This window comes from Tauraco erythrolophus, chromosome 18 (genome assembly GCF_009769465.1).
Source record: "Tauraco erythrolophus isolate bTauEry1 chromosome 18, bTauEry1.pri, whole genome shotgun sequence".
NCBI classification, from domain to species: Eukaryota; Metazoa; Chordata; class Aves; order Musophagiformes; family Musophagidae; genus Tauraco; species Tauraco erythrolophus.
This window is the reverse complement of record NC_141482.1, coordinates 3,287,967-3,311,584: the sequence shown is the minus strand read 5'-3', so window position 1 is coordinate 3,311,584 and position 23,618 is coordinate 3,287,967. Positions and strand designations below refer to the sequence as shown.

Sequence of the window (23,618 nt, the reverse complement as noted above, 5' to 3'; positions counted from 1 at the left end):
GTTCAGTCCATTTGATTAGTTTCCTTGGATTTTTTTTTTTTTTTTTTAAGCCGAAAAAAGCCCCACAGCAACTTGTATCACTTGACACGTTTGACGCATCGCGCCACCTCCTCAGAGCACCGGCACTCGGGCTTCGCCGTCTCACTCTGCCTTTTTTCTTTTGTGGCACCTGAAGAACTGGGGCCGGCCTTGCCCGCAGCGGCTCTGTGCTCCTCTCTCTGCCAGGGGGCACCGGAGCATCGTTCGGGACCTGGAGGAGGCCGGGCACTCGCTTGGGGGGACCTGGACTCGGTGGAGAGCACAGGAGACGCTGAGCCCCGTCCTCATGGGTCAGACATGCTCAAGCTCCTTTCCTGAGGTCTCTGAGCCGTCTCCTCCTTCAGCGACATTTCTTCCATAATATGCCTCTGATTTTTTCCCCTCGCTCCCAGTGGTGTCTCAGATGGCCGTACTGGCCAGTTGGTGCTGTGAACAGACTGGAGCTGATTTCCCAGCAGGAGCATCTCGTCCTCTAGTGCAATGGCAAAAGCCGAGCCCTCCTCCCTTCTCCTGCCCGCAGGTCGGCAGCTGCTGATTGCAGAGAGGGAGGAGACGATTCGTCTGCTCTAAACCAAATGTCAGTACTGGGGAAGTGTCACTTCTGGATGCTGGTTTGAATCCCGTTCTGTGGCGGGACAGACAGTTGCGGTGTTGCCCCGGGTGGGACCTTTGCTGGGAGAAAGCGCAGCGCAAACCTGGATTGGTTGGGGACAGTTATTGCCCTTTCCACCTGGGTACCGTTACTTTGCTACACAGAAAGTGGTTTTTGCTGCATGGAAGTTGTTGGTTTGAGAGTTACTGCCGTTATTTTGAACCACAGAGATCCTCCCGGGATTGCCACGGGTTATTGGTAGCCTGTTCTCCACCCGCGCTGGCCCAACTATGAAAATTAACGCAGGACTTGGTGGGCTCTTGCAGTGCTGCTCCGACGCCGGCTCTGCTCCTCTCCCTGGAGATGCCCAGGGATGCGCAGCCACCGCTGCCTCGTCCAGCCTGCGGAGACCATCCCAAAAACGCAGGCTGAGCGCGAGGTCCCGCCGGGATGCCACGGGATCCATCGCTCGGGAGTCCCTGCTGCCATGGAAGGAGGGATCGGGGGCAGGGTGGTCCCTGTAACCGACACCGAGCCGCAGCGGGGCTGTTTCAGGGTGCAGTGGGGCTCATCCCGGTGCTTCCTGGGGGTTGTGGAGTCGCAGCCCGTCGGAGGGATGGGCACGTGCCCTCTGGGGAGCGGCACCGCTTTCCCACGCTGCGCGCAAACGGGCTCCAGAAAACCACCTATTCAGCAAAGCCGTGTTCCCGTGACTGTTTTTGTAGGATTGCTGGGCTGGAGCCCAATGAGGCGAGTAATTCCCAAATTATTTTTGATCACTTTTTCAGTGGGAGGCGAATAATAGAGACGTGATGAATTGTCAGTGAGTTTGCAGCGGTGGAGCTGGCTGCTGGCTGCCCGGGGATAAACGAGCGACTCGCTGAACCAGCTTTGTCCCTCAGGGAAAGCAGTTTGGGAAGCGGCTGTGGTGGGATAGAGCAGGTGACTCCTGTGTCTGCAAGGTTTTATTATGCAAAAAAAGCCCCAAAGTCACCTGGTGTTCAAGACTGCTTGAGTTGGAGAGTCTCCCGTGTACCCCAGGAGACGGTGCCAGCGCTCCTGGCTGCGGCAGAGCCCTGGCACGGACACGGCTCCTGGGAGCCGAGCATGCCTGTGCTGTGCCCTGAGTCAGAGCGGCACCGGAGCCGCCCTGACCTGCAGCAGTGCGTCCCTGGGAAGGTGCCAGCCAGCCCAGTGGTGTTACCCCAGGAGAGACGGGGCAGTGGGCTCAGCCCCAAACCGCAGCAGCCCCCTGCTGCCCCGCCAGCTGCCCCCAGCACAAAGGCCCTGGGAAGCGGCACTGTCCGTGCCGCTGCGGCAAAGCTTCCCAATTTCCACTGTGCCCAGGTGTGCAGCACGGAGCGTGCCACGGCGAGTGGGGAAGAGCAGCAAACGCTTTGGGCTTGCGGGAGCACCAGGGTGGGGGGGGCTGCCCTTGCACCCCCCTCTCCTCTCCCAGGAGCCGGGAGGGCAGAAGGGCTTCCCTGCCCCGATGGGAGACGGGCACATTCCGAGCTGCCTCAGGTAAGCACGGCCCGATCCCTCAGTGCAGCCCGGAGCGGGTCGGACGCGGAAAGAAGAGCGGGGCAGGAAGAAATGGCTTGTAAATAGATTTGTCTTCCGTAATTCTCATGCAACTTTGGTGGCCGTGTACTGGAATTAACCCTGTGTAAAGGAATGAAATACTAACAGTCATGATTAGAACGAGCGCTTCTTTTTTGGTTTAAACATGGAATGATAAATGTGAAATTCAGGCATGGGAAGACATTGGGTTGAGGTTTCTATTTTTTTTTTTTTTTTGACATTTAATTCTGTAATAGAAATTTGTTACTTCATTCCTGTGCATAACTTATTTAATGTACTGTATAAAGGAACCCAAACTGTTACAGATGTATTTAGTTTGTTCTACTCAAAAGTAGTCAATAAAAAGACTATATTCATCATCCAGCTCCCCACGGTTAGGTATGTTCCTTTCTGAGCTTTTTTTTTTTTCATTTGAGCACGGAACAGCATGTGAGGTGCTGTTGCAGCTGGCTTCCAGCACCAGCCCTTGGTGCCCCCGAGCCACTCAGGGACATCCCCCCGGCATGTACCTTTGCCTGTCTGAGCATTTCGGGCTCCGGGCTGCTGCAACCACTCCTCCAGTGGTTAAGAATTCCAAAATTAGGAGTAAAACCCCACACTCCTCTGCGGAGGCCACTGGTGTCCCCTGCAGCTAGCCGAGCTGGAAGCCTGAAGCCGGTGCCATTTGTGGCTGCCCTGGGTGCCCATCTCTAGCCCAGCCCTGGCTGTGCCGTGGCACAGCTCATCCCTTACCGATGGCCCATGGCACAACGCTGGCCCCAGCGCTTCCCTGGTCTTGTGCTGGTGGGGGGTTGCAGCCCTCAGCCCCGCAGAGCTGGGGTCTCACAGCTGCCTGAGCAGTGGGCTGGAGCCGCCTCGTGATCACAGCAAATTGTAGCTTTGGCCAGAGAAATTAGCAGTTATCAGTAATTAGGTATATAATTGGGTGCTGGGAGGATGGGTTCCCCCTGGAACCGGGTCAGGCTGTGTGCTCACTCCATCCCTGGGAGGGGGAATGTTTGGTTCCCTGAGCCTGCCACAGAATGGGGTTTGATGGTGCCCATCGGAGCTGGCAGCAGTGGCTGCTACTCCCCCCACCACCACCCCATGCCCAACGAGGTTTCCTGATCCCATCTCTGCAGATCGCTTCTGGCATCAGCCAGGTCACCTTCCCAGCACCCCAAACCCAGGGAGCCCCCGAGAAGCTCCTGCTGGGGCAAAGCGAGCACCCCAAACCCAGCCCACCCCCCACAGTAACTGGGGCAGGGGGGATGAGGAGATGTGCCACCCTGCCAGACATGCTGTACCCATGGCCCCTTCTCCACAGATGAACTGCATTTTACTTGCTGCACCTGGGGATTGGGGAAGAAACAGTTAAATTAATGCTGCTTCTGCAGCACCAACAAGGAAACGGTGAGCTTGCAACCCACAGACCGGGTGGGCTTTGCTGCACTGCAGCCAAGGGGGCTTTTCTGCTCATCTTGTGCCCCCGCCACTGACCCCCATCAGCCATTAATTCAGCTACAACCTCCTGCTGGCAGCACTGAAACTGGTGCTAACTGGTTTATGCTAACTGAGCCACAGGATGAAGCAACAGAGCTGTTAGCCACACTCGCCTTCCCCAGGAGGTGTGCAGTAGTTTATTGGGGGGACGTGCACAGCCATGGGCACAGCTGGGGGGGGGCATGAGTCCAGTCTCAAAGCCATGGCAATGGCAGCACAGGCTGCCAGCGTGGCACGATTTGCCAGAAATAATTAAATTTCTTTTGTTCTATAAAATACTATTCACAATCCCTATGAAGCAGCTCAGCACTCTGGCCCGGGGTGGCTCTGGCACGCTGGGCGTGGAGATGCCACAGCTAGCCAGAACCATGGGCCCCAGCCTGTCCCAGCATGCTGTGGAGCCTCTGCCTCTCCTCAGAGCCAGGAGGAAGAGGAGCATGGGGAGGAAAAGGAGCTGGGGTGGGAAATGGGCTGAGAGCTGCCAGAATGCAGCAACCAGACCCCTGCTCCCCCCCCCGGGCTCAGCTGCCACCCCACAACACAGCTCCCATGAGTGCTGCCAGGAGGGCCCTGCTCCCCGCCCCGGCAGCACTGAGCCTGTTTGGGTGGGGTAATAAATAAATTAACATGAAAAGAGCAAAAGGGTAAAACACTGCCAGGAACGATGGGCAGGCAGCCCCCGCCAGGCCGCAGGAGGGCACAAGGGACAGGGAGGTGACGAACACGAGGGAAGGCGACAGCCCTGCCGAGGGCTCCACATCCTTCCGCATGCTGATGGCATCCTGGAAGCAGCGGCCCAGGGTCAGTTGTTGTTCATGATCCACCAGGAGGCTGGAGAGAGAGAGAGGAGATGGGTCAGGGATGGGCAGTCAGCGTTACATGGGGAGGGGGCTGAGGGGTGGCAGAGCCAAGGGACCTGGCCCTGCTCAGGGACAGCTGAGGCTTTGCTGGAGGCACCTGGCTCTAAAGCACCCACCACCCCAGGGCAGGGAGCTCGGCAAGAGCATGGCCTGGGGATGGGTGATCTGCTCCAGCTGCAGTGACTTCTGCAGGGGAGAACTGGGAATGTGGTCAGTGGGACCAGCAGGAGCACTGCCAGCGTGGGATTTAGTCCAAATCAATCCATGTTTCATGTTATTTTACACAAGATCTGAAAGTCATGGCAAACTGGGGCTTAATTTGGTCTTATCTGTCACCAAGCTTCCCCAGTTCCTCACATCTCGGTCAGATTTCTTCTGTTGCTACCATGAGGGACGTGCATTTTTCCCGAGCTGGTCCCTCCCCTGCCTCAGCATCACCGAGCTGTCAACCTGGACGCAGCCACTGGGACTGACCCGGGAAGCCCAGCGCTTTGCAAATCAGGTTCAGTGCTCCAGGAAAAAAAAAAAATTAAAAAATGAGGCATCAGGTGTAGTCAAGACAGGGCTCAGCTTATCTGCTACTCGGGAAGTGTCCCCAGGTGCTTGGCTGTCCCTGGAGAGCATCCCCCAGGCAGGAGAGAGGCCCTGGAGCGCTGCCAGCACACACAACCAAACCTGCCAGGGGAAACGGGTCTCACTGTCCGTCTGGATGTTTGAAAACCATCATTTAGGTCACCCCCAAGCCAATCTCCTGCTCTGAGGGAGCCAAGGCGCCTGTTCCCCGCACTGCTCCCGCGCTCTGCAGAACACTTAGTGCCAGAGCGTGGGACTGTGGGGGTCCCGCAGCCCCCCAAGCCAGCCCCACGGCCCCCCTCACCTGGGAAGAGCATGGTGGTCAGCAGCTCTGGGGACTCCAGCAAGCTGATGATGGCCCGCTGGAAAGTCTTGCTGCAGCTGGACTGCAAGTGGCTGTAAAACAGCATGCAGGGTCAGGAGGGCGCAGGGCTCGTGCGTGCCGTGGGGCTGTAGGAGAGTGGCTGTGTGCCAGGATCCCTGCCCACGCACGGGGGATAGAGCTGCTTCGGCACCACCCAAAGCAGGACATTTGCTCCTGCCCTGTTCCCCAAATCCTTTACCACCCCCTTCCACTGCAAAGAGCCCCAGGGGCGCGCTGGGCTGAGCAGTCAGCAGCAGGACAGGCTGCACAAGGAGGGGGAGCAGTGGGGTCCTGGTGGAGCCCCAAGAAACCCCTTTCAGCATCCCCCACCCAGAGCATCCAGACCAGCCCCGCACCAGGAAAGCATCCAACCTTCTCCACGAAGTCACGTCCTGCCAGAACTCGTAAAGGATGAAGCAGGCCTCGTCCGTCAGCTTGCAGGCGGACACACTGTGGGGACAGGAGCCACCCTGAGATGGGGCCTGGCAAGCTGGCACGGCACGGCCACATCAGTCCTGCCAGCCCAGGAGCAAGGGGCACAGCTCTGCACATGAGCCTCACCACAAGGCTTTCAGAGAACAGACTGGATGCATCCACAATTTGTGGCTGCTGGGGCCAGCACACGGATCCAGGGGATCCCAAACCCAAATCCTTCATACTTCGCAGTTCCTGCAGCCAGGGAGCAGAGGAGCTCTACAGCTATTAAACTGGTCCTTGCTGCTGCCCAGAAACCAGCACGTGAAGTGGTTTATTATGTCTCAGCACATCCCGAGCACTGTGGCACCCAACCTGATGAAGGAGCTCATCCTTCCACCCTTCGGGGTTAGGTGTGTGTCATCCTTCACATGGAGAGAAAGCGACCACGAGTGCGAGGAGCTGAGATCACAGCATAAAACCACAGCTCGCTGCCCCCCGAAAGTGATGCTGTTTTGCCAGGTGATGCTTTCCACGCTCCTTCCTGCCAGTGGAACAGGCTAGGGCTTTCTCCAGTCCATGGGAAGTTGGAGGGGAAGCAGTAGTGAGGTGAGAGAGCAAGGCTCAGGGTGCAGGGCCGGGGGAACTATCTGCACTGGGCTGCAGCATCATTAATTCCAGCTGAGGAGGAATGTTTGCTCCAGCTGCTGCTAAGGACTGCAGGAAGGGACCAAGTCCTGGGGGGAAGAGCAAAGCAAGTCGCCTGGCAGCTTGGAGGCTGCGTCCCCCTGCGCGGGGGCTGCAATGTGCTTCGCAATTCCCTGGCGTGAACCAGGGCAGCGGAGTCTCCCTGGGCTTTGCTCCAGCTTTCCACTCACGTGGGGAGCCTGCCCATGCAACGCTACCCAGTTGTCTACCCTAATAGCTCTCACGACAGAAAAGCCCATCAATTCCGAAGGAAAAAAAAAAATCCCATTCTCTCTGCCACGTGTCAAGACAAGTATCTTCCTTTTGTTTGGACTGAAAACGCAATTTTGTGCTGTCGGAACTGAAGAGCTGAAAAACAACACTTCAAAGGGAACAGCACGAACATTTCCCATCGAAAGTGGCTTGGAATCTCCCACGGGAGAAGGAAAGAGCCCCTCAAAGAGCAGCTGTGCAGCCTCCAGGGACACACTGGCAGCGGTGTGTTGCTGAAGGCAGACATGGCCCCATCCCCTGCAGAGTGGCACGGGGGGGCAGAGCCTTGCCCTCCCGCAGGGTTAGCTTCAGGTGTGCCCGGCTGCGTGCCACCAGCACCACATTACAGCAATGCCCTTGACTATTCAAGCCCTTCAGTGCTGGAGGACTGCGTGCATTCACTCACACGCGCGTGCCACAGCCATTCCTGCTGCCATTAAAACCACCCCCCTGCTTGCCAAGTGGTTCTTGCTGGGAGTACCTGCAGCAGGAGATGGGACAATACCGCGGGCAGAGACACTGCCTCGTCCTCTCTGCAAGGTCAAACCTCTGTGCCCCTGCACTGACCAGCACACAAAACACTCCACAAAAAGCCCTTTTAGTCCCCAAGGGGGGCATTTAAAAGCCCCTGTTTCTGGGCAAGCCACGTGACGAACAACCCCGCTGCCTGCCACACTTACTGCAGGCAGCTGCTCTGCCCGGCGGTGACCTCCGTGTAGGACCTGAACGCCTGGCGAAACTCCTCGATGCCGCTCGTCGACACCGAGATCTGCCTCTTCGCCACCAGGATGTGCTGCAAAGGGACAGGGGACAAGTGGCATCAGGGACCAACCTGTCCCCTCCTGCCCTCCCTGCTCCCACCCTGCTGCAGGACAAGGCGGTGCCAAGCAAGCACAGCACTGCAGCGGAAGCCGCACGAAGGGGCTGGCACCACAATGCTGGGGACAATGCCAACGTAAAGTGGCTTCTTCATATCTGGGCAGGTTGCCTTTACCACGAGGACCGCACCAACAGGAGATGCTCCATCCCCTGGTGGCAGGGTCCTGCTCTGGGGCTGCTGCAGCTCCCCGTGTCCTTCCCCCAGCAGAAAGGGGCCTCGGGACCCCTCCACTGGGGCTCTGCACGGTCTGTGGGCACTCGGAACAAACCTGGGGGATTTGGGCACTCGCAAGCGGAGCGTTGCCTTCCTCTGGGCTGGCCGTGGGCACTGCCCAGGGCTTTCATGGACCTGATGGAGCTGTGTTTGTCCTGTGGAAGGTCCCATGCCCAGCTCACAGCTCTGACTCCCATCCCGCTGAATCACCAGGCAGTAGACCCTGTGCCAGCCAGCAGCTCACCCAGGTGCCTCCAGTCTCTGGGCACAGGGGCTGTGTGAGAACGCATGTGTGTGCGAGAGAGGGCATCTGTGCACACTACAGGGTTACCTGCAAACAAGCAGGAGGACAGGGACTTACTGCATCTCTTCCTTTGCACATTGCTTCCTCCTTCAGCGGCTCCAGGCGCGGGCTCTGCATTTAACACCACAGGAAAAACCATCGCTGCTGGGAGAACTTTGCAGCAAGATAAAACGCAGCAGTAACCCACAGCCCAGCCCAGGTCAGTGTGACAGAGAGGTACCACTCTGGGGACATTCCTTTGGCTACCTGGGGGAGAACAGGGATGTGACCTGCACATCTGTGGGGCTCGGTGGGTCCAGACTGACTTGTCGGATCAGCACGGACTACGGAGAAGCCAAGGGAGGGTCAGCAGAGCTGAGGGAGAAAGGGGCCTTTGGAGACAGCAAGGGACGAGCAGCTTTGCAAGTCCGGCTCTGGTGAATGGGTACAGCTCTGTAACGATGTCAGGACCAAACACCAGGGCCATCAGCACAGGGAAAGGTCCCACCACCAACCTGGCTGGCACCAAGGTGCGGAGCAGCCCCCGCCCGCCTCCCCTGTCACACACCTTGCACTCCAGCTTCTCGATGAGCTGCTGGAGCCTATTGATCTGGGCCATCCACTGGCTGTTGTCTTCAACACAAACGCCTGCATGGGGAAGGGCAGAGAGATGTCACCAAAAAAGTTAGCTTTTGTCATTGCAAAAGCTTGCTCAAGACCCAGTTTTCTGGGCAAAAAGCTTCCAAACCTCCAATTGAAACAAAAAAACTCCTTTGTTTTTCTCCTGAAACTTGTCCCACTGCTCAAGAGATACAACATCCCAGAGAAGCTCCAGCTGGCACGTGGGTGCGATGGTCCAGGCTCTGTCCTGGACAAGCCCCTGCTGCCCCGTGCTGCTGCTCCCACACCCACTCCAGGCTCCAGTGAGGCAGAGGCACCAGCCCAAGGGATGGCCAGGCTGCAGTTACCTGTCGTTAGCATGCCGGAATAGGGGTCCGTCGGAGACAGACAGACGTTCTTCTGTCCTCTGCGCCCACATCGTCTCTCTGACCTCAAGCCAACCAAGGTCTCAGATTTCTTTACGTCCTTTCTGAAAGAATAAAATGCAAAAGGAGGGGTTGAAGTCCTTCACTGTACAAGTCAGCTTCACAGAGGGCTTGGAAAGGGCAGATCCCGCTCCCAGATGTCCCGCCCAGGGAGATCCATGAGTCCTGCCCCATGCTGCAATGACCATGAGTGGTGGTGGGGAGAGGGTGAGGACTGCCATGTCCCACCCCATTACCTCTCCCGTCCCGCCTGCTCCTCCACGGTGTCCACAGCACACTCGAGCGAGGCCTGCAGGGACTGCAGCTGGTGCATGGTTTCCCGCAGAAGGAAACGGGTCAGGAACTGCTCCATCTTCGAGGAAGTCTCGTACCTCTGCAGGGAAGGGGAGAGGAACTGTCAGATGGCTCTGTACAGGGGAAGCAGAGCTGCACCTGGAAGGGGTTGACCCTTAAATAAACCCAACTGGGTGGATTCCAATCAAATTTTTAGTTATGGTAGTAAATGATGATACTGTAGGACAAAAGCATCCTCTGGGTGCGTGCCTGTGAGGTCACCACAGGGAATGCACAGCGTGTTCCCCCATCCCAGCCTCAGCACCCCCAGCTCCTGGGAGCCGTGGAGGACCACAGATGAACACCTCGAAGCCACAAGGAAAAGGCTGCTTGCAGAAACAGCCCCCAGCTCCGGGGCAGGCAGAACACCTTTGCTGCACCCAATGGTTCACACACTGCTCTCTGCTTGCACTGGGGCTCTTGGGCCAAGGTCGGTGGGGCTGAGAGCCTGCAGCAGCCCCCCGGGCACAAGCAGCCCCTTCCAGGGAGCATCCCACCACTGGCAGGACAGGGCAGCAGGCTGGTTTCATGCCCTCTCTCCCCAGGAAGATAGCACCAAGCCTCTCTGCTCCAACGGAAAGAGATCCTTGCTGAATTTGTGACATGCACTTGTGTTTGGGGCCACCCCACAGTCTGTCCCCATGTCACCCACTGAGTGTGAGTAACAGCCCCTGTGAGCCCCAGCCCATCTGCCCTATGGCACCAGAGGGGTGCCCAGCAGGAACATGGGGCTGGGTGCCCTTGCCTCACCAATCTCCTCCCTGGTCTGCCATGCAATCTGTGCACCACGGGCATTAGTGCTGGGGGCACGTAAAGGTGGGTCCAGGGGGGCACGCAAGAAGTGCTGGGGAGAAGGAAGGGGTCACCATGCATCCTGGCAAGAAGGCAAGCTGGTGCAGAAGGCACCCAAACAGTGGGTCAGGATGCTTGTCATGCCCCAGGAACATGCCTGAGAAGCACAGAGAGCTGGAGAAGTAACTGGACACACACAGGCACCCCAAACTCCTTCCTCCCTCTGTCAGCTGTGAGCACAGATCCTCCTGGGCAAAAATCTGGGTGTGATGAACAGCCACAGCCTGGAGCATGGCTCCTTTCCATACGCTACGGGTTCTGCTTGCAGCACCATTCCGTGCAGCCTGGTCCAACCACTCTACCTTCCTGTCCAGCTTTCACCTCCTTCCTTAAAACCACCTGGAGTTTTGTCCTTGCACTGTTAGACATCCCAAGGGCATGGGGAATATCTCCAAGGCCCCAGGGAGGGAGACAAGGTACCCAAAAAGGGATGCTCAGCAAAGCAGGGAGCAAGGAGACAGGAGGAAAGGCTGAGGCAGGTACCCAGAAGCAGACGCTTCCAGAGCAGGCACCGCTGTCCGCCACTGGGGCTGAGCCAGCCTTCCTCGCAGAGCAGGTGAACATGCCTGGTTTGCCCCCGTGAGACTCCTCTTGTTCCACGGCAGGGTGAGGCTCTTCCTCCCTCCCTGGCATCCCTCAGGAGTGCCACTCATGCCAAAGCCTGCAGTCGTCAGACAACAGTAGCAGCTTCACCCGGGCAGACTCTGCAGGCCAGAAGGCGGCCAAGTTTGTGCCAAGGACCATGTTGCTGCATCCTGGCAGCGCAAGCACAACGTGGGAGACCCAGCAGCTTCCCACTACTGCTGAAAGCACGGCAGGCTTTGCTGTAGCACTCAGGATTTGCTCACTCAAGTATGGCATCACTGAGGACTGGGACTGCATGGAAAATCTGTGAAGCCACCTCTTCTTCTGCAGCCTGAAAGCTCTCCCAGAGGAACAGCTGGTGCTCATGGCCAACTCCTCATCTTGCCCTTCCACCAACAAGCAAAAGGTGGCAGAGATGCTTTTCAAGAGCATTGGGGTGCCAGCCCTGCACATGGGTAACACCAGGTTCCTCTCCCTCTGCACCTACTGCAGTCACCAGTCTGGCTGTGGAGGCTGGGTCAGGAGTGCCCCATGACGCCTGTTTGCCTGGGCCAGACCTGGAGGGAGGCCAGGTACCACCTCGGGGTGGCTGGTGGCCTTCTCTCCAGCTACCTGCACAGCCTGCTGATGGAGAACCCCAATGACCTCTCAGTGATGAAGGCCTTGAAGCAGACGACAGTGATCCAGCTGAAGAAGAAATGCTGCTATGTCTCCATGGACTAAGCAGGAGACCTCCAGGACCAAGGCTACCATCTTTCAGCCAGATTTCAGGCCCCCAGTGGGCACTGGATAACCTTGGACACAGAATGGTTCTGCTGCCCAGAGCCACTATTCCAACCGAGGCTACTCCCCATGGCTTCACCACTTGGCCTTGCAGAGCCTCCAGAAGGTATCCAGCCACGCCAGGAAGGACACGGTGGGTAACATCATGCTGTCAGTGGGCTCCTTGATGTTTCCTGGCTTTCCCGAGAGGGTGTGCTTAGAGTTGAACACCCTGTTCCACAGTACAGGCTTCCAGATCCAGGTCCTGGTGATCCCAGAGAGGGGCACAGCAGCCTGGGCCGGGGGCTTGATATGGCAGCATCGCTCACATCCTTCCAGCACATGTAGATGACAAAGGGTGAGTACCAGGAACACAGTGCTGAGCACATGCACAAGATATCCCAGGAGGCAGGTGACAACCATGCATCCAACACATCCCACCAGCAGGGCATAGCTCCTGCTGCAGGAGGAGGATCTCCCAAACTCTGCCATGCTCCTGCGGCGGTGGTGGAGACCAAGGGCCGACTCCTGTGCTGCTGCCGGAGTGCAAAGTCAATCCAAACACTCCAAAAGAAGTAAATTGCTTTTCATTTACGCTCCGAGTTCTTTCTCTGCCTATCCACCATCACTCTAATACGCACGTGTCCACTCAGGCTGCCAACACAAACACGGATCACGCTGTGAACCCAGGCGATGCCAACTGTCTGGGTATAGCTGGTCCACAGCCGAGACCTGACTCTCCAGGCTGGAGGCTGTGCACATCTAGAGCCCTGCAGCAAAGCTGTCCTTTTCAAAAGCACTGCCTGCAGCTGCCAGCACTGGGAAGGGGGCTGCTCCAACAAGCAGGAAAGCTCCTTCCAGCAGTCAGTGCAGCAGGACACCCAAGGTCCACAGGGTGAGGAGAAGAAGGTCCACATTGCACCTGCATTGCAGCAAGTTCCCTATGGGAGGTGATTTCTGATCTTGGCACTGAAGCAGCTCAGCTCTGGGTACAGAGGGTGAGCTGGTGAAAACCAGGGAACCAAATCCGCCCTTTGCAATTTTGGTAAAAAGGCCATTTGGTGCTTCAGGGAGCAGATTCAGTTCACTGACCGGGCAGAAAAGCATCCACGGGGCTCTGCTGCTGCTCTAGTGAACTGAATTAGCTCAGCAGATGATTAGAAAAGGATCAGAGGTTGCATGGGGGAAGCAGCTGGGCAGCACTGCCCAGCTGTCACAGCAGACTCCTTTCCCCACAGCCAGCCTCCGTGCCCAGCTCCTCAAGGAACACAGAAACCACAGGACATCACTGTGAGCATTAAGGGAGACAGGACTGGTAGTGGGAGGTCAAGGAAGAAATCTCCACACAATGCAGGAGGGCTGGTTGCTCCACAGGAGCATCCACCAAGAAAGGTCAACCCCTCTCCCTGACAAGACAAGGAGACAGACTGGACCATAGTCACCTCTGCCTTCCCTATGGTGCCCTCATGTAACCCCAAGGCCACAGTACAGACCAGGAGCCAGGCTGCCTTCATTCCCCCAAGCACCATGAACTCCCTCGTTCATGTCCAAAATAAGAGTCCAGCAATGCAACCACATTACTCAGGTCAAATATTTCCAATTCCTGCTGCGTTTCTCTCCAACACATGGGAGAACTGAGGATCATGAATTACAGATGCTCTCCGCAAAAGCACGTGGCTGTAACCCTTCTGATGTTGGTGTCAAAAATCCGTTGAGGAGGGGGAACAGCGGGGAAGGTCTTGAGCCCCACTTGGTTTTCTGGTTCCTTTGCACCACAGCTGAGTCCACATCACAGTCCCGGAGCTACATCCACCTGGGGCTGCTGGCACAGCTGTGCAGATGTTCATCTGTGAGAGGATGCTCATCCACCGAGCACTGCCCTGGGCTCGTGCTGGAGTAGGCGAAGGATGGCCACAGCCACTCCCCACACCGCCCTACCACCTGGGCGAGCAGAGCCCTTCACCCAGCGGCCGTGCTGCCAGTGGGTTTTCTTCCGTGCATGAAAATCTCATTTTTCTGCCAGAGGAAGAGGACACCAGCAAAGTCGATCCGCTGTGGCCTTGGCAAGCTGAGCTCCAGCTTTGCATCTCTGAGCTTTCCCCAGCCAAGCAACCCACCTGCTCCCACAAGCCTTCCTTCCTCACGGCCCCAGAAGACAGAGAGCACAGGGCTGGGGATCCCAGGCAGGGACCCTGCCAGTCCCCCTGCCCACTCCTTCACTTCCTGACTCCCAAGGGGTGCGGGCACCGCAATACCCCCCAGCACTGCTCCTCTGTGCTTGCTCAGCTCCTGCCAGCCCAGACATGCATCTCCTGCTTACAAGGGAACAACTGACACTCACAACTCCCCAGGACAAGCCTGAGAAAGAAAGCTGAAGGATATTAATTGACTGAGTCCCCCCTGGGGCACAGTGGAAGAGATGGATACATTATTCATCCACCACATGGCCGGGCACAGTCCGTTTCATTTCGAGAGCTGGTCCAAATCCAAAAGCTGTCACCCCTCTTTCTGCACAGAGGGTACTTCCCACAGCAAGCAGCCTCCGCAGCCATGAGGATCCGCTTCAGGAGGTGCGCTCCCATCTCCGATGCATCCTCCCCAGCTCCCCACCGGGGCCGGCTGCGGCCCCCACAGCCTTGGCATATGGACGTTTCCCCTTGCACAGGGGCCGGATGCTTCTCCCCAACTGCATCACTCCCCTTCAAAGGGCCAGGTGCTGGGAGAAGTCCCGGCATCAGGCCAGCCTCCCAGCATTCCTCATCCTCTCAACTTTCATCCTGAGGATGGCCTTATCCTGATGTCCTCTGTGGGTGATGTCGGTGGATGGAGTTTTACCACAGGAGCAGGCAGCTGCTCCCACCAACATCGCGTTCCAGCGGCAGGGGACACGTTCAGCCTGCCCTGAGCCCAGCAGCCCGCCCCAGCACAGTCCTTACACCCCAAAACCCAACCACCAGCCCAGGGCATGCAATGCTCGGAGAGGACTCAGCTCTGAAGCTCGTCATGCAGAGGGCTGCCCATCCTCCTGGTGCCAGCACACCCCAGCCCACTGTGAAGGGCAAAGCAGGATCCCACACGGACACGCCAGTATTCCGGGTGAGCATCGCACACGACGAGCCAGCTGCCTCCTGTCTCTCGCCTCATCAGATGCAGCATGCCCAAGGGAACGTGCCGAAGAGACGGATGGAAATAACCACCTCTCAAGAGAGCCTCAAACCTCATTTCACCCTTCTGCATCCACTTGGAAAATTTCATGCCAGGGAAGGGAATCAAATGAAAAATGCACCTTCCCTTCAGTTCAGCTGCCCAGCCACCTTCACGCTCCTCACTTTGGGGCAAACAGGCAAAACCCTCTTTGCCAGGTGTAGCACCACGCAGTTCAAACCCCTCTGTAAAAAGAGGCTCAATAAAAACGTGCTGTCTCACCGAGCACAGCTTTTCCTGCTCAGAGCAAAGACTCATGGAAAGGAGTTGCGGAGGAAATAACTCAGCAAGCACGAGACAAAGCTTTTGGTCATGGACCAGTATTTCAGCTCCGTTGACCCAGATGAAAATCTCAACGTCGCCAAGAGTTGCTACAATTCTGCTCTTGAGACGTTTTATTAGTTTCCTGTGATGATAGTTAAACTCAGGACAGAATGGAATAGGTGATCATGTAATTCCTGCCAAAGGAGAATGAAGAGCACCTGACTTGGAGAGGTATTTATGGGCTAGTTTGCAGTGTCTGCAAACAAACTGCAGAATGGAAAGATTTTAGCACAGAGATTCCCTGTGAGAAATATCAGGCCATTTCCTAAAGCATTCCCACAGTTCACCTCGTACTCTGATGCTGTTATATCGCAAACGCAAAGTTACCCACCAGATAAGCTTTAACTAGTAGACTGCCACAGAGCTACAAACGTAAGCAGGAATGATGGAATTTGGAGAAAAAACCTCTTTTCAAGACAAGACATCTTTTCCTTACCATGGTTCTACCAACTCACTGAGGAAAGATGGGAGCACAGGAAGCCCTCATGATGTGGTTTCCTCCTGCCAACCTGTGGATCCATAAAAAAGACCAGGAGCAGGTTTGCTGCTATTTCCTACAGTAACTGCAGTCACTTACACCAGGAGAAGGATGAGCCTGGCTCGTATGCCCCACGTTTTATCGCAGTGCTTATCCTGCAGTCGACAACGTGCACGGCAGGCAGCAGATCGAGGAGACAGCCGCTGAGACACACCATTGATCCATGCCAGGTACCCTGGCACACAGCAACCGCGATGGCATGCACAGAGGTGGGAATCCTCGACACCAAAAAGGCTTTCAGCAGCACTGCTTCAAAACACAGCTCCCAAACCCAGAGCCACAGCATATTTCCCCTGAGCTTTGGTTTCCTTATTTCCCTCTCTCCCCTCCCTGCAGCTCATCACCCTGGCATGGTCTGAGCAAGCCAAGTGCATCTCCCAGGCTCTGCTTTTGTTGTGCTAACAAAGCAGCCCATGCTCTCCGTCTGTTTTCCTGCTTGTAAAGTGGGCTCCTATCGACATGAGCCTATTTACAGCTGTGGGTTAAGTACCTGGAGGATGCAGAGGTGAGCAATCCTGCAGCAACAGAAGGAAGGCACTACTGCAGATGGATCAAGCCCTAACCAAGAGATGCTGTGGTTCAACTGGTGAGACCCAGCTAAAGTCAGAGATCCCCTTCTCCTAGCTAGCCCAGGAATCACTGCCTCCTTGGGAGTCACATGAAGCTCCCTGAAATAAAGCCTGGGAAAAACGGGCAGGGACAGCAGATCCTTCAACATCTGCTGACTCTATACCCCTGCTCTGGGGGCAGAGCTTTATGGTGAGGGCCGTTGGAGCAGGCAGGTCTCTTCCCGTTTGCTCAATACACAGCACGGCTCCATCTCCAGCAAAAGCAGCTCCCCAGGATGAAGTTTCATTCAGCTCTTCCAGGAGGGTGGTCTCTCTGCCAAACTGGGGCTCTCAGGCCTCAGCCATGATGGTATGAGGGATGTTTGAATCAACAGAAACAAGAGACAGACGTATAATATGGGAAATCTCTGTTCTCTGCCTCCTCCCCTGGCTCAGAGAGGTATGAGCTTTGGCTAAAATCCAACCTAATAAACCCACTAATCCTGTAATAACCCAAGATCAAGTCCCATTCTGGAAATACAAACATGGGAATATATTCAGGCCATACCAGGTAAGAATGCAGCATTTATCATCTCTGCCAGCCTCTAGCAGCAGCAGATTTCCCACAGCTCTGCAAGAGCCCTCACCACAGGGTTGGAGCATTGCCCTCTCCTGCGCTCTCCCAGCTCGGAGCCCAGTGGACCAGGGAAGGGCAGGGAGATGCCTCCTGGGAGGGTCAGTACCTGCATCAGGGCACCCAGGAGCATCTGACCAGCAGAGACCTCGCCCGAGTGAGAGCAGCACTGTGAACATCAGGCTGCTCCGGCTCCTTGGCTCTGGGTGGATCCAAACAGGGGTGGAAAAGCAAGTCCACAAAAATCAGTTTTAACAGGGAAAACCTGCTTCTCTCTTCCAGGAAATATCTGTTGTGGCACCAGATACTATCAAGTGAATGAATGCATTATGCCAATACTGTGAAGCAGACAGTAATTGCACTGGCCTTTGGATAAATATATGAATATACAAATTCATTACAAAAAAAACCCAAAACAAAACAGAAAAGAACTGAAATAAAGCATAGTTCTCTGAAGAGGATTCATTCTCTCCTTCTGGACTTCAATTTAATAACTGTGAAGGGGGCCAGGCAGCTGAACCAAAGAGAAAATGCATTCTCAAGTGATTCCCTCTCCCGGAGTGCACTTTCCCAATGTACAGGAAGCCGCTGCTGAGGATGGATCTGGCCAGAGGAAAACTCAGAGCGGGCAAGACTGTGACTGACACTAGAGAGGCACAAACACCACTTCCATGACTCTGCAGAGCTGACAGTGGGACCGGTCCCCCTTCAATTCTCCATCTGATCAATAGGTCGGTGGACAGGGGATGACGCCCTTCATCTGCTTCCCACCAAGCACCAAAGGGAAAGAAAGGGCCGGCCCTTCCCACGGCTGTACACCAGCATTGGCCCCATGGCTAAACCATTTAATGCATTTCAGATGCAAAGGGGGCTGCTGGTCCCTGAGAAGGGCCCCTTCCAGCGCTGGCCACTGCTTTTTCGTGGCTGTATTTGGCCCGCGAGGCTGTGCAGCGCAGACCTCTGCTCTCCGGCGCAGAGGCAGGGGGCTCAGGAAGCAGGAGGCTGCTTGCCCTAATTAGCAGCCTCCAATCTGCCTCCCATCGGCACAAGCTGCAGAGAGAGAGAGCATTCACTGCAGGGCTGAACTCGGCACAAGGCTGGAAGTCAAAGAATTTCACCACTTCCTACCTTCTCCCTCGCTGTTTCCCAAAGCGGCCCTCCTGCCGCAGCGGCTCCTGCCCCGTCTCCAGCAGCCAGTTTTTGTTGCTGTGAGCACAGGCTGTGCTGAGCACAAGCTGCTGGGACCAGTCCAGAGCAGGCTCAACCCTGGAGTTCCCATTTCGCACCACACTGATGTGTGGAAAAGACCTCGCTTTGGCTCAGAGACACAACACAGATTATCAGCGACGTTCCCCCAGGAACAGTGTCCCCAAGCAGGACCCTGCAAGCTGTCTGTTAAGGAGCTGTTGAAGCAGCCACTGCCAGAGCCCTGTGACGAAGAAGACAGCTCCAGAGTACAAAAACATGAGCTCTACCCTTCTCCTTCTCCACACAGCTCGCCCTCCTCCAGGCATGCTGCAGGTTGTGCTGCTGCAGCACTTATGCACATGGAGACAACTGAAGCACAAACGGGCAACTCCACTGGTCTGGAGGTACCACCCTTGCCACATCCGACACCTCAGTTTAACGCTAAGCAAGCAGCTAAGATCACCACACCTTCTGTTATGCACCCACCTGTCCTGCCACCCTCCCACGGTCCCATCCTTACCAGCTTGGTTTTGTCCATGGCTGCCAGGACCGCAGAGTTGAGGGTTTCCAGGGCAGAAAGCACATTTCTGTATTCTCCAAGATATGCTGAGAAATAATCTGAAGAAGGGGAGAAGACCATAGTGAGCTTCCCAAGCACCTCCATCTCTGCCTGCCCTGCGCCCACACACAGCCCAGTGCTGCAGGGGGACATTCACGTCCCTCTCCAGAGTCAAGCTCCCACCTGGACTGAAATAAAGAGTCCTTTCCTATCCCCAGGGACAAAACATCTCATTCCCCTGGGAAAAGCACAGGTGCCCTCTGTGCTGACGTTCAGACATGGAGATTGTCAATGCCACTTGACTGCCCAGTCCTGCCCAGGTCAGACGTGCACACAACCCCACCACAGACTCTCAAGAGAGGAAGCCTTCCGAGGAATATCAGGATATATCACCCTACTTACCGCACAATTTCTCCGTGTCCACGTTACTGCAAGAAACAGAAAAACAAGCTCTTGTTAGATGGTGGAGCTGGTTTGGGAGAAACAGCTGTGGTGAGAGGGTCTTGAGAGCTTGTCTTGAGCCCCCAGTGGATTTACTGTTCCTCCCATGTATTTTTAAAAGCTGTACTAGAAAAATAAAAAGCTGCACAAGTTTAGAGTTAGCAGCTGAGGAGCCATGCCCAGCACCTGCAGCACCCAGGAAGGGCTGTAGAGCATCACCTCTGCTTCAGAGGCTGAAGGAACAAGCAAAGCTGCTCCACCAGTATCTCCTGGAGCTGGAGTGTGCTGGGAAACTGTCTGTAAGAGCAGGATGGGGCTGGGATGGAGGTCAGGCAGTGCCCTGAGCTCCTGGGCTGGCCAGCTGGGTTGGCAGCTCCATTTCTGAGCCCTGGAGCTGATAAGCTCCAGAAGCTGCTTCTTCAACCCAAACTCTTCCCCCAAACGTGCGAAGCGTTCACCCAGGGCTCCCTTGTCGTGTCTCCCTTGACCTCAGCCCAGGTCCTCCCTTGTGCTGCCCCATGGCACCAGGCCTTCTCCTCTCCCATCTGCCCCATGGGTGTCCCCAGCTGCTCCTCCTCTTCACTGCCTTCAGAGCCCAGATGATGGGGGGCTGCCTCCAGGCTCCCAGGGCAGGAGGCTGGATGGCTTCATGGCCCACGAGAGAGGTTGCTTCTGCCATGAAGGCCATTAAAGCAGGGATCTGGGTCCAAAAATCTGGAGGCAGGGGCCAGCCCCTGCCCCTTTTCAGTAATAGAGAGCACTGTACTGGAGAATCAACGCTGGCATCCCTGCAGGGCTTGGACAGGTCCCTCCTGTTGCTAATAAAGGCAGTGCTGGAAACACCCAGAAATAGCCATATGTTTTCAGGACGGGATGTCAAGCAGAACCGTGGGTTCGCATGAAGCTGTCAGATCCGCTCAGACGGCCACAGCCTCGGAGGCAGAGGTGCTCGGGATGTCCAGCATCACCTGTGGAGTCTGCAATGAAACACCCCAGGATATCATCTATTCACATCAGCCTCCGCTCAAGAAATTCTGCTGTCTCAAAATCCCCTAAATGATTATAACCATTTTTAATCCTGATTGGGAAAGTGGAAGGAGCACAAAAGAGAGTTCTTTAAGTGTTTAAGTGCTGTCACTCATGGAAGAACCAGTGATACCTGGAGTCTCCTCCAAGCGTAAGGATCGCTGCCCAGGAGAAGCCAAACCACAGCCGCATCACCCCGTCCTCTCTCTGACACTGCTCACGAGGCAAAGGGACAAAAAAACCCGAGGTAAAATCAGAGGAGAGTGTGCAAAGTGTCCAAAATGCCACATCAGGAACAGGCGTTATACTGTAAGGAAAATCTTCCTACAACTTTTCCCCCAAACACCAAAAGCTGGTTTCTGTGTCTCTTTCTGCTGGGCTTCCACTCAGTGTACTTTAATAACAGGCAGTTCTTCAAACAATGAAAATATTTTGGTGTGAGATCATCCCAGATCCACGGCAGAGGGACTGCAGGCCCCTCTGTTCAGCTAATTGCATCATTGCTCCTTACGCCACGGAGACGGGCAGTTTTGGGATGGGATTTGGCTCATCTATTTTAAACACCTACGGCAGGAGCTGATTAAGGCATGGCTCTGGCGCACTATCCTGGCACTGCGGACAGTTTTGAAAATGGATAAAAAAAATAGAGCTTCCCTTGAGACACAATACAGATAATGAGCAAAACCACAGCCCCTTCTTCTGTCGACTCCACTCCATCAAACTTTGCTGATCCCGTCTCTGAGCAGCTCCTTGCATCTGACCACAGCTCTGCCAGATAGAGTGACTGGGGTTTGAAGTACAAATTTCAGCTGGAAAAATGTCTTGCTCCTTTTTAATTTTTCCACTCATTTCTGAAAGCTGCCTAGAGCCCGCAGGGCCACTGCTGCTGCACTGCCACAAGAGACGTGGCACCGCAGCCTCCGTGGCATTGCTTCTCAGACCCGTGCCCCAGAGTAGTAACTGCAGCCACTGGTTCCCATCCAAAAGATGGGTAAAAATCACAAAACAGGGGATCTGGATATGAGATAACAAAATACACAGTGAAACATGTAATGCACATGTTACCCAGGCTTTTGCACCTGTCCCCAGTGAGAACCTGGGGCTGGGACTGGTTTCACCAGGAAGAGGAAGGGGCCACCAGCTCAACCCACTGCCCAGTTCCCCACCTCAGCTCTAGCGAGCAGGCATCCGTGTGACAAAGGGTCAACACCAACCCTATGGCTTCTACAGAGATGCCAGAGATTATTAATAACTAATTCTATCATCTTGTCTGTTCGCTGCTTAAAACCAAAACTAATCAATCACTAAAACACTGAACGGCTGAACATTGAACCAGTCACCAAGATCTCGTGGCAAAAATCAGCCCTCTGGAAGTTGTCCAGTGGAAGATCCACTCCCTTCCCAACGCAGCCTGCTCCGTCACCAACCATGCATGGCACCTCTTCCCATGTTCCACACCCTGCGGCAGCCCCAGGGCACAGTTAGGGGCAGGACAGAGCATGGCAAGCAAATCACAGGACCGATGTTGCCATTTTCGTGCTACCAGAAGCTACTTCATTCCACAAACCTGGAGGAACTCACGTAAAGAACCTGCACATCAAATCCCAACCCATTCTGCAGGGCTGCCACACGGCAGCAGGCTTTGCTCCGCTGCTCTCTGCTGTCCCACTCCAAGGGAAAAGCCACTCTCTGCTTCCAAAACACTCATCCCGAGACTCTCCACATGTGCACAGAGCTGTATTTTGACTGTGCTCAAACCACTGATTAACTGTAATTAAGCTTGAGCTGATGATGAAGGATCTCACCATCATTATGCTGTTGGGATTTTGTCAGAACGCGTCTGGAATTTATGCAAGAAAACAGCAATCAGCTTCAGCAAAGCAGATGGGAATTTTTTATATTTTTATCATTTATCATGTTGAGAACCTCTGCTGCCATCACAGATCTGGGTTTGGTTTCCAAACCTCTCCAGTGTGACTCAGAGCATTGCAGTCACTCTCCACCATCCCAAGACCGGCAGATGCTGTGGTTCTGAGTCTCCGACTAAAGAGGAGGAGGAAAGTTCACACAAGTCCCTTCTCCCACAGAACCAGAGGCCTGAAGTTATCTCCACTGAGAGTTTTTAGAAGACACCCGGTCCGCACTCCCACTTCTTTCACTTGTAGCTCAATGTCGGAGACACAGGCTCTGGGCAGTCTGTACCTAATTCCTGCCACCACCATCCAACCACTCTCATGCAAGGGAGGATTTGCCAGACCTTATTTTTCTAAATTCTCCCAATAGTCGCAGGACAGAAAGACACACAACACCCACGCAACACTTCCCTGGGCAGGTTTCCTAGTCCCCTGCACAGAGCAGTAGGTATGCAACACTACAACATTACTGGAACAGGCTGCCCAGAGAGGTTGTGGAGTCTCCTTCTCTGGAGATGTTCCAAACCTGCCTGGATGCGTTCTTGTGTGATCTGATCTAGGTGGTCCTGCTCCGGCAGGGGGATTGGACTAGATGATCCTCTGAGGTCCCTTCCAATCCCTGACATTCTGGGATTCTGTGAACATTCAGTCCAAAGCTCTTTGTAACTGACTCTCCGCTGAGCCGTCCCCGTGAGACCCTGGGATGTGCTGCCATCCCGCCTGGCTGGGCTGCAGACGGACGCACAGCTGCTCAGAGTGCAAATCGCACCGGGCGGCTCCCAAGACGCTTCTGCAGGACTGAAGCTTTTTCATCTCTTCCAAAACATTTGTCTCTCCTCAGCCAGACATTTCAGTGGATGAAAGTGCCCTTTTCCAGGAAGATGAGTCTTTCTGTTCTGTGCCAGTGCCAGAGCTGGTGTGGAGCTTTCTGATAAGCTAAATGAAACGACGGACCTAGCTGTTGTGCAATAAAGAGTAGAATTCAGTTTCAACACAATTATTTAAATGTCAAAGAACAAGAGCAAGGAGATATTTTTCAAGCCAAAATGGAACAATTTTCAGAAATGCAGAACAAAACAAGCCTTGTGGGGAAATGTAAAATCTGAACCGAACAGAGGTGCCTGACGCACAGGCCACAGTATCCCACCCGGGTGTCAGGTGAATGGAAGGTGGAGCAAAGATTGGATAGGAAGGATGGGGAGAAAAGGAGAGCGTGGTGCCATGAGCTCTCTGACAGGAGAACAAGAGAGGTATGAGACCTTTGAATTACTCATCTTCCCAGATGTCAGCTCTGGGACCCAGGTTCGCAGTGATGGGTGAGGGTCAGGACGTGTCTGGGCAGTGCTTCTCCAGTTCTCCAGACACGGAGAGTGCCTGGATATAAAGGTCTCTGATACTGCCTCTTCTTGGGTCAGGCTGGC

At 55.2% G+C, this 23,618-nt stretch overlaps 2 protein-coding genes across 6 annotated transcripts in view; one reads left to right on the top strand and one right to left on the bottom strand.

The window, feature by feature from the left end:
• Positions 1–2,448: 2,448 nt before the first annotated feature.
• NECAB3 (N-terminal EF-hand calcium binding protein 3) overlaps positions 2,449–23,618 on the bottom strand; it is a 29,991-nt gene continuing 8,821 nt past the window's right edge. Inside the window, exons 1-10 of one of the 5 annotated variants that reach the window (XM_086622855.1) lie at positions 20,418–20,707; positions 19,220–19,245; positions 18,779–18,876; positions 9,527–9,663; positions 9,213–9,334; positions 8,813–8,892; positions 8,323–8,376; positions 5,867–5,944; positions 5,435–5,526; positions 2,449–4,528 (exon numbers count right to left, since the gene is read on the bottom strand). In XM_086622855.1, the coding sequence (XP_086478981.1) occupies positions 4,219–4,528; positions 5,435–5,526; positions 5,867–5,944; positions 8,323–8,376; positions 8,813–8,892; positions 9,213–9,334; positions 9,527–9,663; positions 18,779–18,876; positions 19,220–19,245; positions 20,418–20,476 (1,056 nt within the window). In that variant the 5' untranslated portion in view covers positions 20,477–20,707 and the 3' untranslated portion in view covers positions 2,449–4,218. Of the gene's footprint in view, positions 4,529–5,434; positions 5,527–5,866; positions 5,945–7,548; positions 7,662–8,292; positions 8,377–8,511; positions 8,893–9,212; positions 9,335–9,526; positions 9,664–18,778; positions 18,877–19,219; positions 19,246–20,417; positions 20,708–23,618 lie in introns of those variants that run through there. The other 4 variants (XM_086622853.1, XM_086622854.1, XM_086622852.1 and 1 more) reach the window with 4 other exon arrangements.
• On the top strand, positions 10,854–12,401 carry ACTL10 (actin like 10). Its single transcript, XM_086622981.1, is given in 6 exon segments — positions 10,854–10,891; positions 11,391–11,546; positions 11,548–11,592; positions 11,594–11,908; positions 11,910–12,129; positions 12,132–12,401. Coding segments are annotated over 6 exon segments (1,044 nt in total).